The sequence below is a fragment of the Armigeres subalbatus genome, chromosome 3, assembly GCF_024139115.2.
Source record: "Armigeres subalbatus isolate Guangzhou_Male chromosome 3, GZ_Asu_2, whole genome shotgun sequence".
NCBI classification, from domain to species: domain Eukaryota; kingdom Metazoa; phylum Arthropoda; class Insecta; order Diptera; family Culicidae; genus Armigeres; species Armigeres subalbatus.
This window is the reverse complement of record NC_085141.1, coordinates 306,296,096-306,313,974: the sequence shown is the minus strand read 5'-3', so window position 1 is coordinate 306,313,974 and position 17,879 is coordinate 306,296,096. Positions and strand designations below refer to the sequence as shown.

At 42.6% G+C, this 17,879-nt stretch overlaps 1 protein-coding gene across 4 annotated transcripts in view; it reads left to right on the top strand.

Annotated features, from left to right (window-relative positions):
* Nucleotides 1–17,879, top strand: part of LOC134225127 (mitogen-activated protein kinase kinase kinase kinase 5) — a 90,080-nt gene that overhangs the window by 64,538 nt on the left and 7,663 nt on the right. For 2 of the 4 annotated variants that reach the window (XM_062704927.1, XM_062704926.1), the window contains 9 exons: nt 3,983–4,037; nt 4,671–4,709; nt 8,906–9,065; nt 9,127–9,262; nt 9,319–9,901; nt 9,967–10,160; nt 10,231–10,325; nt 10,393–10,519; nt 10,580–10,706. In XM_062704927.1, coding sequence (XP_062560911.1) covers nt 3,983–4,037; nt 4,671–4,709; nt 8,906–9,065; nt 9,127–9,262; nt 9,319–9,901; nt 9,967–10,160; nt 10,231–10,325; nt 10,393–10,519; nt 10,580–10,706 — 1,516 coding nt within the window. The remainder of the gene's footprint in view (nt 1–3,982; nt 4,038–4,670; nt 4,710–8,905; nt 9,066–9,126; nt 9,263–9,318; nt 9,902–9,966; nt 10,161–10,230; nt 10,326–10,392; nt 10,520–10,579; nt 10,707–17,879) is intronic. The other 2 variants (XM_062704928.1, XM_062704929.1) reach the window with 2 other exon arrangements.

Below are 17,879 nucleotides of genomic sequence, written 5' to 3'. Positions count from 1 at the left end.
CCATGTGAATTTCTTGTTCTTCTTTAGTAACTGATATAGAGGTTCCAAAGTTACTGACAATCTAGGTACAAATTTTCCATAATAATTTACTAGTCCGAGAAAAGCCTTCAGCTCTGATACATCCTTGGGTATTTTTGCTTCTTTAATAGTTAAAACTTTTTCCGGTGATGGAAGCAAACCATTATCCGTGATCAAATGTCCTAGATATGGAAGAGAATTTACAAAAAACTTACACTTTTTTAAATTTATTTTAATATTGGCGGAATGTAATTTTTCCATCACCATCATCAGATTCTTTAAACACTCTTCCTTCGTGGCTCCTGCGACTAAGACATCGTCAAGATAACAGCGTACATGTTTCAACCCAGCTAAAACTTGATCCATTATTTTCTGGAAAAGAGACGCACTTGAAGAGGCCCCCTGTGGTAAACGATTGTAAGTGTATAAACCTTTAATCGTATTTATTACCATAAATTTTCTGGCCCTTTTTGAAAGTTGTAACTGCGTGTACGCCCCCGCCAAGTCAAGACAACAAAACCACTTACAACCCGATAGAGATGCAAATATGTCTTGCGCCAATGGTAGTGGGTAAGTATTAGGTATTATAATTTTATTTATAGATACCTTACAGTCGATAACCATACGAATATCGTCGTCCTTTTTCAAAACAATGACCACCGGTGAGGCCCACTCGCTAACCTGGATAGGGGTGATCACATTTTGTTTTTCAAGAGAGTTTAAATGCTCCAACACTTTGTCCCTAAGCTTAAATGGCACCTCGTATGCTTTTTTGAAAATTGGTTGATTATCTTTCAATACTAGATCTGCTTCGTGACCTAAAATTGGTTTGGAAAAATCACCATCAAAACAATTTGGAAACATTGACTTAATATCAATTTCAAAATTACCCATGTTTTTTGCATTGATTTCCGAAGATTGCAGTGAATTGAGGCTCATGGCATTAGCAAATGTATTTCTCCAGTGAGGGAAAAATACCTCCAACCAATTTCTACCCAAAAGCGGCACAAAGTTGCTTGAACAATCCAAAATGATCAACGATACCTGCTTTTCAATATTGTTAATTTTCACTCTAACTTGAATTTTTCCAAAAATGTTCAATCGTTAACTACGATAAGGCTACTAGTGCATTTCATTACTTTTACATTTGCGAAACAATCTTTATGTGTAGCTAAGCTAATGACAGAAACCGCTGCTCCAGAGTCAACTTCCATGTTAATTTTTCTACCATCTATCGAAACCTCTATTAAGCAAGGAGCATTTGTGAACCCCGATTTGATCATCATACAAGCATAATCATTGTCAGAATCGTCCGTATCGCGAATGCTTAGTCGTTTGAAATCATAGCTTTCTTCCTTTTCTAAATCCTTTTCCTCTACAAAATTAACAGTGCGTCGGTTTCTCAATTTTAAGCAGTTCCTTTTACATGACCTCTTTTCTTGCAAAATTGCAAATCACATTTGCATGAATATCATCGTTCTCAGGTTTGCGACGGTGTTGGTACGACGGGCGATGATTACGATTATCGTACCGGTTGTAATTATTATAATGACCTCTACCTGAATGTTGTTCTCTCCTGGAGAGCGACTTCGATTGCTATCTAAACTCCGACTACGATACCCGTTTTCATACCTACGTATTTGCTGTCTACCGCACCAATCAGAAGACTCACCGTATTTACTTTGGTTCTGGCCCAAACGATATTTTACTGAATTTATGCTCCTACCACTCTCTTCGTGACCGTTCAGGGTTTGTACACGTAATTTTGCTAACTCAGTTCTAATAACTATTTGTTCTACCTCATCCAAAGCTATATCGTCCTTCATGAGCAACTTCTTCTTCAATTCCTGATCCCTTAACCCAAATATTATGGCGTCTTTTATGGCTTCATCTTTGTGAGCACCGAATCCACATTGAGCTGCAATAAGTTTAATACCTAGCACATAGTTTTCTGCTGGTTCGTCAATTCCCTGCTTCCTCATGTGTAGCCTATGCCTGTGCATCATATTGGGTTCTATTTTATCAAACCGGTTCTTAAGTTTTTCTATCATATCGGCGTAATCTATAGTCATCACGTCCTGCCCCGGATAAATCAATTTAACTTCCTCAAAAATCACTGGACCACAAGGCTTTTCTTCATGTTATCTGCGACATTATTCGACTGATAGAGTATATCCATACACGCTCTATATATTGAGCAAAAGTGGATCCTCTAACAAAATGGTCGACGGTTCCAATCAATGAAGACATAATAGTATAATATTACAAGAACAATAGGAACTAAAAGAATAGGTTATAAGAAATTGAATAGAACGACTTACGTGACCTTTAATTTACAATGGTGAGCTGGTACTTCCAATGGCTACGGTTTTCGTCCAACCTTTATCTCCCCCAAATACTGGTGCTGACCTTCTCTATAATTGGCTTCCGTCACACCAAAATTCCTCGGTTCATTTGGTACTCAATTGCTGATGCTGATTTATAGCTGGTGCTGACCTTCACACTTCCACTGTTGCTGACTCACAATCAAGTATTTCGCGGGATATGTTCACTATTTGGTATTTACCACACAAGCCTTTTACGGATTCATGGGATTGATCCTCACTATCCAACACAGTTTTTCAAAGTGCACCTAATGTAATTAGTTAGGAATTATACACGTTTTATTGCTGGTCTTTTGGTTAGATGATTGTTACTACAGCCTCACAATAGACCTTCAAAGATGGCGTATTACACTATATTCAAGAAACACGTGCTGGGATGAATCTTTGCCAATTTTTTATATGGATATTGAAATCTGTAATCTGTTCGACCAGTAATGATGAAACGAACTGATTCCAACACTCCTTGAAACAATTAATCACTGTATTCTATATTTAACAGTGGTCAAATGTTCATGGGACACAAGCTTCAGTTCTATTATTCACACACGGTCAAAATTTTCACCGCTATGAAATTTTCACTACACAATACTGTTAATTTCATGGAAATTACAGTCTTCCAAGTAGCTCCACCGAAAATAATTATTTCCCTCGTCGCCACTGATAAATTATAAGAGACTTGCGAAGAGCTAATAAAAAATACGTGTGCACTTTTAGATGGTTGAAGACGTAAGAGATCGAATCTGGTTTTATTAATCATCAGTACGCTATTGCTATAATACAGCATATAGAAAGTATACTACACATACATATATATGACATGTTCGAATTATGGTATCGAAAAGGGGTTTAGCCTATTAGGTGAACACATCAGTTGGCAGGTACTAGCCTCCGTATTTTTAATTGTCTGTGCCCACCGAGATCCAAGCGCTTCGGCATATTTATCGTGACCGGATCGAACACCGAGTCTCCCATCCCGATGGGAGAGCAAAACTTACACACAAAGCTTGATAATTATCAGCGCAGTGCTTTAGCCAATGCCTCCATCATCGTGACCTCACGAATGCTTCATTGTTTGCTTGCCTCTCCATACACTACATTGTTTTCAGCTCCATGAAACATTGTGGTGTATAGATGATTTCCGTTTGTGTACTACCAATGAGAGATCGAATATTCCTCCATCGATCTCCAAGAGAAGATGCCACTATCCGTTGGGAGTGCCACTATTAGCTGATCGCAACTTGCGTAAACCGACAGACTCAAAGTTCCATGTTCCAAACTACTAATCGTGATCCTTTTGTTGTCTTTGCTAAGGTCGTTGTCGATTGTATCGAGTCGTAGGTATCTTATTCTATGCTGTTTATAATAATCGATATTATTGACTACCTGCGCGAACCTTCTTTTTTCCACCAAGGGCTGTCGTTTAGAGTCCCATATTGTATTGGTTCTTATTCTCGTGTGAGTATCTTTTTATTGGGCGAAAACTGGCATTTTGTTCAATTCATTTTAAAATATGATTACTGGCATATATGTATTATGATCGTTATTTAACTAAGGAACATTGTTTATTGTTTACTTCACAGAACCTATTATGGAGAATGATCGATCATCTAGTCCTGAAACTCTACCAAGTGATATGTAAGTATAGTTGGCGCCCAACTCAGTACCTGATACATTACTTGAAAGAAGTGCTTTTGTTCTTTGAAATTATTGTTTTGGAATATCAATAATCTACTAAGTCGTTGTCGTCGTTTCGTTCATTTAAACTATAATAAAAGACAGTAATGTTTCTAAGTAAATTCGTTTCAACCGAGTCCCGGTATCACCTAGTTTTTGAGCCGTTGCACCGCGAATGAAATAGTGTCCTAAGTGGAGTTAAGCTACCCCGTTCGTTGATATCGATGTTTAATCAAACTGACCCATAAACATTTCACATAAACTGCAGAAACATACGCCACAATGCCTGCCATGAAACATACACAAACTCACACGTACCTACTATCTACATGTAAACACTCCAAAAAAAAAGCTTCTCATTGACACGTTCTCACACATACTACACTCAAATGCTACAGTAGAATAATAATCGCAGATGGCAGTTCAACAATCAACCGGTTGCAACCCTCGATCAACACGAGCGCAGTAAGGTTTATCTTCCGAAGACCGTTCCCTTCACATTCCCCCCAGCTAAATAAGCCCCAACTCTACAAACCGCTAATCCATTTCGAATCCGCTGCATTGTTCGTTCTTTCTCTCTTTCTTCTTTTCTAGGAGTCTATTGCATTATATAGACGAGGAGTTAAAGTTAAGGTAAACCATTCTTCAGTCAATCACACCCAGCATTAAGATTTTCCGATTCCATACGTTTTTATGAAAAATAAATTCCTACTTCACCTTCATGTCCCGCGCGTTGCATATCTATATTCTGTGTATCTTTTCTCTTCTGTCACCGAATTGGTTTCCAAGTTGAATGCGTCGAACCGATCCATTCCATTCCAATCCGAACAACACTGACGACTGCAAGGCAGGATGCGAAACCACGCCCCCTTTCCCCCCACTTACAAACACTCCACACATGCTCACATTGAATGTCCAGTTTGATACTAATACGAATAACACAGTGCGCTCCTTAGAATACATTACGAGTAGATGGCAGGGTGCATTTCTAATAACATTAGTTATCGTTAGTTACTCACCAACTCACTCGATCACTCACAATACCCGTACAATAACCACCAATTGGTTCGAATTGACTGTCAGTGTGATAACAACTAATAGCTCTAGTTTGTTTATTTAGGTTTCGGTGTATTAGAAGCGTTCACAATCAGGCCGTCGAGATGATTCTAATCTAATTAACTGTTTCGTCGCCATTTTATCTTGATTTTTATAGTGAAGAGTTCCTCCAGGTATTTTTCCGGAAGTTCATCCAGGAGTTCCTCCGGAAGTTCCTTGAGGAATTCCTCCGGAAGTTTCTTAAGGAATTCCTCCGGAAGTTTCTTGAGGAATTCCTCCGGAAGTTCCTTGAGAAATTCCTACGGAAGTTCCTTGAGGAATTCCTACGGAAGTTCCTTAAAGAATTCCTCCGGAAGTTCCTTGTGGAATTCCTCCGGAAATACCTTCTGGAATTCCTCCGGAAGTTCCTTGAGGAATTCCTCCGGAAGTTCCTTGAGAATTTTTTCCGGAAGCTCCTTAAGGAATTCCTTCGGAAGTTCCTTGAGGAACTCCTCCGGAAGTTCCTTGAGGAATTCCTCCGGAAGTTCATTGAGGAATTCCTCCGGAAGTTCCTTGAGGAATTCCTCCGGAAGTTCCTTGAAGAATTTCTCCGGAAGTTCCTTGAGAAATTCCTCCTGAAGCTCCTCCAGGAATTCCTCCGGAAGTTCCTCCAGGAATTCCTTTGGAAGTTCCTCTGGGTATTCCTCCGCAAGTTCCTCTGAGAAATCCTCCGCAAGTTCTTCTGGGAATCCTCCACAAGTTCCTCTGGGAATTCCTCTGGGAATCCCACCGCATGTTCCTCCGGGAATTCTTACGGAAGTTCCTCTGGGCATTCCTCCGGAAGTTTCTCTGAGCATTCCTCCGGAAGTTCCTCTGGGCATTCCTCCGGAAGTTTCTCTGGGAATTCCTCCGGAAGTTCCTCTGGGCATTCCTCCGGTAGTTTCTCTGGGAATTCCTCCGGAAGTTCTTCTAGGAATTCCTCCGGAAGTTCCTTGAGAAATTCCTACGGAAGTTCCTTGAGGAATTCCTACGGAAGTTCCTTAAAGAATTCTTTCGGAAGTTCTTTGTGGAATTCCTCCGGAAGTTCTTTGAGGAATTCCTCTGGAAGTTCCTTGAGGAATTCCTCCGGAAGTTCCTTGAGGAATTCATCCGGAAGTTCCTTGAGGAATTCCTCCGAAAGTTCCTTGAGGAATTCCTCCGAAAGTTCCTTGAGGAATTATTCCGGAAGTTCCTTGAGGAATTCCTCCGGAAGTTCCTTGAGGAATTCCTCCGAAAGTTCCTTGAGGAATTCCTCCGGAAGTTTCTTGAGGAATTATTCCGGAAGTTCCTTGAGGAATTCCTCCGGAAGCTCCTTAAGGAATTCCTTCGGAAGTTCCTTGAGGAACTCGTCCGGATGTTCCTTGAGGAATTCCTCCGGAAGTTGGGCAAGTTCCTCCGGGAATTCCTCCGGAAGTTCCTCCGGAAGTTCCTCCGGGAATTCCTCCGGAAGTTCCTTCGGGAATTCCTCCGGAAGTTCCTCCGGGAATTCCTCCGGGAATTCCTCCGGAAGTTCCTCCGGGAATTCCTCCGGAAGTTCCTCCGGGAATTCCTCCGGAAGTTCCTCCGGGAATTCCTCCGGAAGTTCCTCCGGGAATTCCTCCGGAAGTTCCTCCGGGAATTCCTCCGGAAGTTCCTCCGGGAATTCCTCCGGAAGTTCCTCCGGGAATTCCTCCGGAAGTTCCTCCGGGAATTCCTCCGGAAGTTCCTCCGGGAATTCCTCCGGAAGTTCCTCCGGGAATTCCTCCGGAAGTTCCTCCGGCAATTCCTCCGGCAATTCCTCCGGAAGTTCCTCCGGGAATTCCTCCGGAAGTTCCTCCGGGAGTTCCTCCGGGAATTCCTCCGGAAGTTCCTCCGGGAATTCCTCCGGAAGTTCCTCCGGGAATTCCTCCGGAAGTTCCTCCGGGAATTCCTCCGGAAGTTCCTCCGGAAGTTCCTCCGGAAGTTCCTCCGGGAATTCCTCCGGAAGTTCCTCCGGGAATTCCTCTGGAAGTTCCTCCGGGAATTCCTCCGGAAGTTCCTCCGGGAATTCCTCCGGAAGTTCCTCCGGCAATTCCTCCGGCAATTCCTTCGGAAGTTCCTCCGGGAGTTCCTCCGGGAATTCCTCCGGAAGTTCCTCCGGGAATTCCTCCGGAAGTTCCTCCGGGAATTCCTCCGGAAGTTCCTCCGGGAATTCCTCCGGAAGTTCCTCCGGGAATTCCTCCGGAAGTTCCTCCGGGAATTCCTCCGGAAGTTCCTCCGGAAGTTCCTCCGGAAGTTCCTCCGGGAATTCCTCCGGAAGTTCCTCCGGGAATTCCTCCGGAAGTTCCTCCGGGAATTCCTCCGGAAGTTCCTCCGGGAATTCCTCCGGAAGTTCCTCCGGGAATTCCTCCGGAAGTTCCTCCGGGAATTCCTCCGGAAGTTCCTCCGGGAATTCCTCCGGAAGTTCCTCCGGAATTCCTCCGGAAGTTCCTCCGGGAATTCCTCCGGAAGTTCCTCCGGGAATTCCTCCGGAAGTTCCTCCGGGAATTCCTCCGGAAGTTCCTCCGGAAGTTCCTTCCTCCGGAAGTTCCTCCGGAAGTTCCTCCGGAAGTTCCTCCGGAAGTTCCTTCCTCCGGAAGTTCCTCCGGGAATTCCTCCGGAAGTTCCTCCGGGAATTCCTCCGGAAGTTCCTCCGGGAATTCCTCCGGAAGTTCCTCCGGGAATTCCTCCGGAAGTTCCTCCGGGAATTCCTCCGGAAGTTCCTCCGGGAATTCCACCGGAAGTTCCTCCGGGAATTCCACCGGAAGTTCCTCCGGGAATTCCACCGGAAGTTCCTCCGGGAATTCCACCGGAAGTTCCTCCGGGAATTCCACCGGAAGTTCCTCCGGGAATTCCACCGGAAGTTCCTCCGGGAATTCCACCGGAAGTTCCTCCGGGAATTCCACCGGAAGTTCCTCCGGGAATTCCTCCGGGAATTCCTCCGGAAGTTCCTCCGGGAATTCCTCCGGAAGTTCCTCCGGGAATTCCACCGGAAGTTCCTCCGGGAATTTCTCCGAAAGTTTCTCCAGGAATTCCTCCGAAAGTTCTTCCAGTAAGTTCCGGAAGTTCCTCCGAGAATTCTTTCCAGAGTTTCTTCAAGAATTCCTTTCAGAGTTCCTTAAAGAATTTCGCCGGGGCTCTTCAAAAAATTCCACCTGGAGTTCCTACAAGAATTCCTCTTGGAGTTCCTCCGTGAATTCCTTTTGGAGTTTCTCCAAGAATTCCTTCCTGAGTTTCTCCAAAAATTCATTCCGGAGTTTCGCCAGGAATTCCCCTGGAGTTCCGCAAGTAATTCCCCCGGACTTTCTACAATAATTTCTCCCGGTTTTCCTTCAAGAATTTCAAAAAAAGGCGTGCAAAAAATGTCAAACCTCATCCCAGGCAAAAATAACTCTTAAATTGTAATAAAAGTAATAACAACATTGTTTAATTATCTCGAATAGCCTATTGTGAACGATTCGAAATACATCAGAAACAAATGCTTCAGCTTATCCCATTATTGCTTGATTGCATATCCGTATCCGCGAATCAATGAATCTCATGAATAACAAGAGTCATCCCCGTAATATGTAGCACTAGTTCATAACATTTCCCTATTGGTGGGAGGCTTGCTTTGTGGTAAATCTTCTGTCATATAATTGTTGTCCGTTACGGGTCGTAGCTAATCGGGAAGGCTGCCGAATCTCCCCAAATGTTACCGACATGACTCGAGCATCCTAAACGGTTCCGCTTTTGGTTCTGCTACTGTCTGTTTTCAGGCGAACGCTTCCGCTGTCGAACAATCCGAATGATTCGGGCGGCGGCGATTGTTCCTGTACCGAGGATAACAGTTACGACAATAACGGAGCGCGGGACGATTCCACGCTGAGCTACGCGGATCTTGATAACCTGAATGCGCGGTTTGAGAAGCTAAACTCGGTATGGTACCAAGTTAGAGAAAATCGTTTGAATTATGTTGACGAAAACAATTCTATTGTAGCAACAGAACGGAACGAACGACGACGATAGTCAGAGTAAGCGACGTTCGATGGACCAGTTGACGGGACTGTTCAGCGATCTGGAAAAGTCTTCCAGGCAGCGCAGTTTAAGCGACGGAGATGGTGGTAATGAGAATGGTAAGCATCTGATTTGTTGGGGGGACTAACCTTTTCTAATTTGTGCACCACTCCAGATACCCAACCGGATCTTCTGAACAACACCCCTCCGGTGCCGCCGAAGCGGACCCACCGCAGTCGGCGGCACACACCTCCCAGGCCCGTCTCGAACGGGCTTCCACCGACGCCAAAAGTTCACATGGGTGCCTGCTTTTCCAAGATCTTCAACGACTGTCCGCTGCACATTCACTGCACGACATCGTGGATCCATCCGGAGACACGGGATCAGCATCTGCTGATCGGTGCCGACGAAGGCATCTTCAACCTGAACATGAACGAACTGCACGACGCCGCCATCGAGCAGCTATACCCCCGGCGGACGGTGTGGCTGTACGTGATCAAGGACATTCTGATGTCGCTGTCGGGCAAAACCTCGCAGCTGTACCGGCACGACCTGCTGGCGCTACATTCCAAGCAAACGCACCGCTTCTCGCTTCACATGAAGAAGATCCCGGAGAAGTTGGTACCGCGAAAGTTTGCGCTCACGACCAAGGTGCCGGACACCAAGGGTTGTACGCAGTGCTGCGTGACGCGGAATCCTTACAACGGGTACAAATATTTGTGCGGTTCGTTGCCAAGCGGAATCTTCCTGATGCAGTGGTGAGTACGCTAAGTTAACACAAAATTTCGAACGATCCGACAGTCTGAATTTCTATCGCCAATAGGTACGACCCGTTGAATAAATTCATGCTGCTGAAACAGTGTGACTGGCCGTCCGGAAATATGCAGTATTACGGGGTGAACTCGAACGTGTTCGAGATGATCATCACCCCGGAGCTGGAGTATCCGATCGTGTGCGTGAACGTGAGGAAAGGCACGAACGACAGTCTCAAGCTGGATTTGATCAACACCAATAACAGTAAGAGATAACATTTTTTAATGGGATTATCATTTTCATAATATTTCATGAATTTAAATTTGCTCAACAGCTTCCAGTTGGTTTAATTCTAATGTGGAAGAGATGGACGGTATGGCCACTGTGATCAACCGAAGGGATACCTTGCGACCAATAAAAGTACATCAGGTAACGTCATTGCGGATAATCTCAACAATATATCACATGATCACGAGTATCATAATTTCCTCAACAGATCGAGCGAGATGCAATTCTAGTGTGTTACGATAAGTTCGTACAAATAGTCGACGTAGTAGGATCTCCCAAACAGAGTAAAAAGTATATTTCTCGGCTGGAGTTTAGTTTTAATATCGATAGCATAGGTGAGTTGTGATCTACTTTTTTTTTGTAAAAATGGTAAAGGTCCTACATTTGTTTTGCAGTTTGTCTGACCGATAGTGTGTTGGCGTTTCACAAAAATGGCATGCAGGGAAGATCGTTACGGAACGGTGAGATTACCCAAGAGATTACCGACATCAGTCGGATATACGAGCTAATCGGGAGCGATAGGTGAGTAGCATTTTTTATTGAATTAAAAGTGTTTTTTTCGGTTGCAAATATTAATTTCTTCTTTTGTCCCATTTTGATAAAAAAGGGGGTGGGGAATTAAAAATAAATACGTACATTGTTTTAAGATAACTCATCAGTTTTCTTGAAGAATTTTCTATAAAAGATCAAAATTTTATTATTTTTCCTGTAAAACTTTGTAATTCCCTCTCAAATAATACAATTTGGTCATGAAATAAGGATCATATTCTAAATAATTTTCAAGTGCCATAAAGTGCAAAATGTCTTTTCGGAACAAAAATAGATCAGAAATTATTCGCAAATAAAGCTAGTGTGCAATCAATAAAAACTTTGGTTACGTCTTTACAATCCTTTGGTATTAATGTTAGTGTGGCATCTTAAAGGCGTTTTGGGTGTAGTGAGGATTCTCTAGGAACATTCTGGCTTTCATATGGAACTCTCTCTCCTATCTTCCCTTCCGGATGCTAATAGTTGTCAATCCACGGCATACCGTGAAGTGGCTGGGAGCCACAAGGATTTGCTCTGGCTGTAACTTTGTTACTCGTGGCTATGCAGGCACGAGGCCAGGAAAAGTGCTCATGGTGCTTTGCAAGGGGACCCACCGTCTTTCCGGTTTCAGGCACCCTTACGTCCCGGTGTATGTTCCTCATCGGAAGCGGAGGAAAGCTCCTAGGATCTTCCAAAGATCCCATTACCCCAGTAATCAAACATCCGCCACAATCCAACAAGGACTATTATAAGTTTCATCTTAAGGTTATCTGGAGCAGCTTCCCATCCTGATCCGGTACGCCCCCTAAAAAGCAAGATTAAATCGGTCATCTCTTCAGAAATATAGTTTGCAATCCAAAATACCATAGAATAGGGCATTGGTATCGGGACAGGCAAAATTTTATCAAAATTCAAATGATTATAATTCTGTGAAATATCAACCGATTTCTTAAATTCTGTCAGAAAAAAATATTTTAACTTAGGTTAAGAGCGTCGGATACCGAAGATATTCCGAATTATTTGAAACCATGACAAAACTGCTATTTTTTGGTTGCTCGTATTTTTCAAATGAATGGAATATTTGCAATTTTCATATCTTTTACGAAAACTAGAGGTTTTTCATATTGATGTCACAGATCGGTCGACAAACACCTGAGATATGGCCATTTCCGTGAAATATGTGAAACCGTTTCTGAGCAAAGTGGCCATATTTATACTTCAAACGTGCATACACTGGCCCGCAAAAAAAAGTGTCCACTTTTCGTTTTCCACGCAAAATGGTTAACTTTCTCTCTCTCTCTCTCTCTCTCTCTCTCTCTCTCTCTCTCTCTCTCTCTCTCTCTCTCTCTCTCTCTCTCTCTCTCTCAAGTCTCTATCTCGGTTGCTCGGGTACCGATTTGACTGAAAATTTGACCATCTCATTCTTCTTCTTATTGGTATTACATCCCCACACTGGGACAGAGCCGCCTCGCAGCTTAGTGTTCATTGAGCACTTCCACAGTTATTAACTGCGAGGTTTCTAAGCCAGGTTACCATTTTTGCATTCGTATATCATGAGGCTAGCACGATGATACTTTTATGCCCAGGGAAGTCGAGACAATTTCCAATCCGAAAATTGCCTTGACCGGCACCGGGAATCGAACCCAGCCACCCTCAGCATGGTCTTGCTTTATAACCGCGCGTCTTACCACTAGGCTAAGGAGGGCCCCAGCTCATATAATATATAATTTAAATTCTACCTTATCTAAGTTTCTAAGCCGACGTACTTGTACAGATAAAATCAAGTGGAGAAATTGAACGGGATAGTACAAACTCGTCTTATGACAAGTGAATACATTCCATTAAAAGCTCTAAATAATTTTCTTACCAAGTTCTGCAAGTCCGAAACCCATCCGACGTCGAGCAAGAATACACCAAAGCAGAGGAAGTGGTACACATTCGAGTTAACCAGGGCCTCTCTAATACCCTTGCTCGTAGAGAGTTCGAAGCCCATTCCAAACTCGCCGCTAAGTGAAAGTTGTGAATGCGAGCAAGACCATAGTAGAACGCTAAGAGGAAAATCGACGAATGGACGAGGGAAGCGAGGGAGCAGCGAAACAAAAGCAATTCGGAAGTGTAGGGAACTGATTGGAAACAGTCCAGAAGAACTAGGATTGAGGAGCTAACCAGGAAGATCGCAGACCTCACAGAAAGGGTCAACAAGCTCAAGCCAGTCTCTTAATTATGGACAAAATCATCGAGAAACTGCGTAACAGCGTCAAGCTAATCGATGTCGATATCACTGGCCTTCAACAGCTCCCCAGTTTGAGTAATCAGGAGAAATCGTTTCGCTAGGTGTATGAGCTAGCAAATTAGGACAACTTCCGAAACAGGATCGAACATGAACTGGACGATAAGCCAACTACCACGTTGATCCAGTTGTTGGACGTTATAATCCGGGTAGCCAACGACTTTATACTGAAGACCAGCCCAGCCCCAGGTCGAAAGGCCCTTCACTGGTGGAGTGACCACAATGAAAGAGGTTAAATACAGGCGCAAGGCCCTCCTCGCCATAAGAAGGGCAAAAGGACGCCTCTCACTAGCCTGCCCCAAACTGGCTAACATTTTCTTCGCGTTCAAGGTTGCCCGGAATGACTACCGCCAAACTATCCGACTGGCGAATAAAAAATCCGGGGTCATCTTCTTAGAAAGCACAAACAGCAAACAGTCGACAGCTAAGCTGCTTTTGCTGACCACTTCCGAGCTCAGCCCTCCTACGGAAAGGCACATATTTCATGTCCCTAGACTAGATCCTAAGCGATACTAGGTATGCGGAGAACCACGTGGAGCTCTATTCTCTCGATATAGCCAAGGCCTACAGGACTCCAGGAATCCTAAACTAAACGCTGGGAGATTTCAGGAAATTCATCAACAACTTTTTATACGAACGCTCCTTTCGAGTGCAGCTCGTAGCAAATTGCGAAGGAAGAGATCGGAGTTCCCCTGTCGTTAGTCTCTACCTGGTGGCCATAAATGTTTTTTTTTCACCCAATGCTTATGCAAGTGTACGCCGACGACGTCCTCCTGATTGCGATCGGCAAGCATCCAAAGGCTTTGCGGAGGAAATTCAAGCAGCTGTAAACCATGTGATCAAATGGGCCGATTCCGCTGGCTACGAGATGTAGGAGCTGAGAAAAATTAAATAGCGCGCACGTTTGCGACTCCAACCACTGGCTTCCTCGCCGAGCTGTCACGTTGAAGAAGAACGAGATCCTGACAAAAAGAAATTGCTTGTCATAAGACAAGTTCGTACTATCCCATTTAATTTCATCACTTGGTTGTAACTTTACCAGATACTTGTTTCGACCTCAACAGTAAGGCCGTCTTCAGTGTCTCGTACTTGACGTCTTCACCCTGAACACGGCCGAAATACGTATCTGTTTAAGCTACAATAAAGTGGTGGAATTAAATGGAATAGTACGAACTCGTTTTATGACAAGTGAAGAGTTTTCACAAGAAGCTCAACATAATTTTCTTAACATGATAAATAATATATCACGGAAGCAGACGGAGAGTGACCATCCCATCTAAGGGTGGCGAATGCGGTTATCATTAGTCCTCTCAACTGTAGCCTTGAACTGAATTGCTCTAACTTCGAGAACCTCGTCAAAACACTTTAGTACCCACGAATAACCGCGCTATACGGATAGTGTCTGATCACCTTCCATTCACCCCCGCGGATGTTGCGTGCACTGAAGCACAGCCCAGAAAACAAATTTTACAATGATTGTTAAAACCTTGGCATATAAAATTCTGCAAGATTTTAATTCATGAAATCTCGCTTAACTTTTCAAAAGGACCTAAGTAACATTTTTTTCATGATTTAATTTGAATAGCGCAATCAACGGAATAGCATGCAAGCTTTTGATTGAAGTACTCAAATTAATTCATGAAAAAAATGTTACTTAGGTCCTTTTGAAAAGTTAAGCGAGAATGTTGTATTAGAATAATACAGAATTGCAAGATCTCAATACAATAATTGTATTAAAATCTTCCAAAATACAATATGCCAAAATTTTATACAGTTTCTGTAAGGTTTTTTTAGGAAGAACTGTGTTAAAATCTGCCATTCGCTGGTTGGGTGCAGGAGTTCTGTCACTTAGGCATAAGGCAACTATAGCATTGTGCTAAGAAAACCCTATAGCCGATTATTTGCAAAAACCAAAACCCGCGAAAATTATCCAGCTTCCTCGACCGAAGCAAAACTAAGCAATAAACAAAGTTTGCAAAAAACGTCTCCCAAAAGCCGGCTTTAACCGCCTGGGACTAAACAGCTGGCGGAGAAGAAAATCGAAGGTAGACCTGTTCCTGCATCGCAGCAACCAATGTGTAGGAATGTGTTCTGTATTTTTCATCTTAATACCGCTGTACGTGGAGCTAGAGCTCATTCATTATCAAACCATTAAAGGGAATACATGATAAACCCAAAGAACCAACCTCTATTCAAAACCTCTGGAACTGAATCATCCATTATTAATATTCTCCTCCGCTATCGAACATATTGGTCCTTCGAAACGGATATAAGCGAGTCAAGAATTATCCGAAGCAAGTCGAACCGTACGAAATTCCTAAGATCTGTCATTTCCGAAAGTCAATTTAAGTGAAGACGTTCTGAGAGTGATACCGTCGTATACAATACATCAATCCGTCGGTTAAGTCCTTGTCAAGTTGTAATCAATCTGCAAGTAAGATCGCCTGGTCTAATCAATCCGCTAGTCAAGTTTATGCCACTATATTCTGAAAAGACGCCGCTCCAATTTTAGTTATTCACCGATTTGGGTATACAAGTTCAATCAGTTGTTAATAGTTCAAGTTATCAATCAGTAATCCTTTCTCGTTTCGGAGATGTATCAAGCTTTACGTAACAAGTACTGAAATAAACTTCTTGTGGTGCATAAACAATCCATCTAACGTAGACAATTCATCCAACTCATACCGTACATAAGTCGCAAGATGCCAACTAGACGAACGCCTCGAAATAGACAAAACATCACTTCAGAACAATCAATTCCAATTGAAAATCCAAGTGAATGAATCTTCAACGCCTCAACATTCACTGGCAAGAAATCTGTCTGAATCATTCCACGGATTGCAAACCTGGGAACAACATGTCAATGAAGAAACAATGAAAGAAATTAAAGGATATGTCCGTCAACGAAACAAGGTTGAACAATCCATGTTAAGAATTCAAAGATTAATTGAAGAAAACAACATGATAAGTTTGCCACAACTAAACGTCACCGCGAAAAACCTCATAGCTACCTTTAATGAATTCAACTCTGCACATAATAGAATCCTGGCTCTCGTACCTGATGAAGCAGTTTCAGAACAAAATGAAATATTTTCTTCATTTGAGGAATTATACAATTTCTGTTCCATAGCTGTAGAAGAACTTATTTTTATCTCTAAGGATAGAGGAAATTCGTCACACGCTCCATTGCCGCAAGTAATAGTTCAACAGCAGCCATTGACAGTTCCTCTTCCAACATTCGATAGCAGTTATGCAAATTGGCCGAAATTTAAAGCAATTTTTCAAGATCTAATGGAAAAATCAGCCGATGTAGATGCCATCAAATTATACCATTTAGATAAAGCATTGATTGGGTCTGCAGCAGGTGTTCTTGATGCTAAAATCATGAGTGAAGGTGATTATAATCAATCCTGAAATATTTTAACCGGGAGATTTGAAAATAATTGTGTTATAATTGAAACCCATATCCGTGGACTGCTGTCACTGAGAACAATTTCAACAGAATCATTCAAAGAACTTCGATGCCTGATTGATGAAGTGTTGTGTCATGTAGAGGGTTTACGATATCTCAAGCAAGAATTCACAGGAATATCTGAACATATTATTGTCTATCTCGTTGTAAATGCATTGGACAAAACTACACGCAAAGCCTGGGAATCACAGCAACAAAAAGGTTTGTTGCCAAAATACTATCCAACTATGGAATTCCTCAAATCACGCTGTCAAGTTTTGGAGAATTGTGATTTTACACTGAGATCTTCAACTAGTCAAATGCAGAAACCAGCGTCAATTTGTTCAAACCTCAGAAAAGTTTCATAGCTGCAAGGGATTCAAGCGATAATATTACTTGTGAATTCTGCAATCAATCCAAACTATTAATGCTCTGATTTCATAACATCTTCTGCCAAGGAGAAAATCGAAAAAGTTCGAGCGACTCAAGTATGTTTCAACTGTCTACGGAAAGGACACCTCTTGAGAAACTGCCCTTCAAATATGATTTGCCGAAAATGCAGTCAACGCCATCATACCATTCTCCACAGAAACGATAACGACAAAGTCAAGAAAGATGTCAAATCGAATGTTTCAGTTCAGCCGCACTACAGATCTTGTTCTCCAACGCAAGTATATATAATACTGCTAACATTGAATCCGATTTTGAAGAAATGCGACCTGTTTCAACAACATGTTCTTGTAATTATGCTCAAACTACCAAAACAGTATTATTACAAACGGCAGTAGTAAAGGTTCAAGACCAGAAAGGACAACTTCATTTTTGCCGTGCTTTATTAGAATGCGGCTCACAAGTAAACTTTATCAGCAATGAGATGGCAAATCGTCTTGGAATCCAAAAGAAATGGACCCATGTCCCAATCACCGGAACAAATGCTGTTAGAACTGCAGTACGGGACAAAGTTGAATCAAAAATATATTCTCGTATAAGTGATTATGAAGCCAACATTGAATGTTTAGTATCTGAGCATATAACAGGAATAATTCCAACAGCACGATTTTGCAAAAGCAACTGGAATATTCCAAAGAACAGTCAACTAGCAGATCCTGAGTTTCAAAACCCAGACAAAGTTGATATGCTAATCGGAGCAGAACTCTTTTTCGATCTTCTGAAGCCCAACCATATAAAGCTTTCGTCGAATCTTCCACAACTACATGAGACGCATTTCGGATGGGTTGTAGCTGGAGTATTGGACAAATCAAGTGATCAGTTTTCTCAACAATGTAACATTGCATCGATCGCAAATGTAGAGAAACTTATTCAAACATTTTGGGAAGTGGAAGAAGTTCCAAATGTTTCAAATCTTAGCTCAGAGGAACAAACTTGCGAAGAACATTTCAAAACAACACATCGACGTGACCAAACA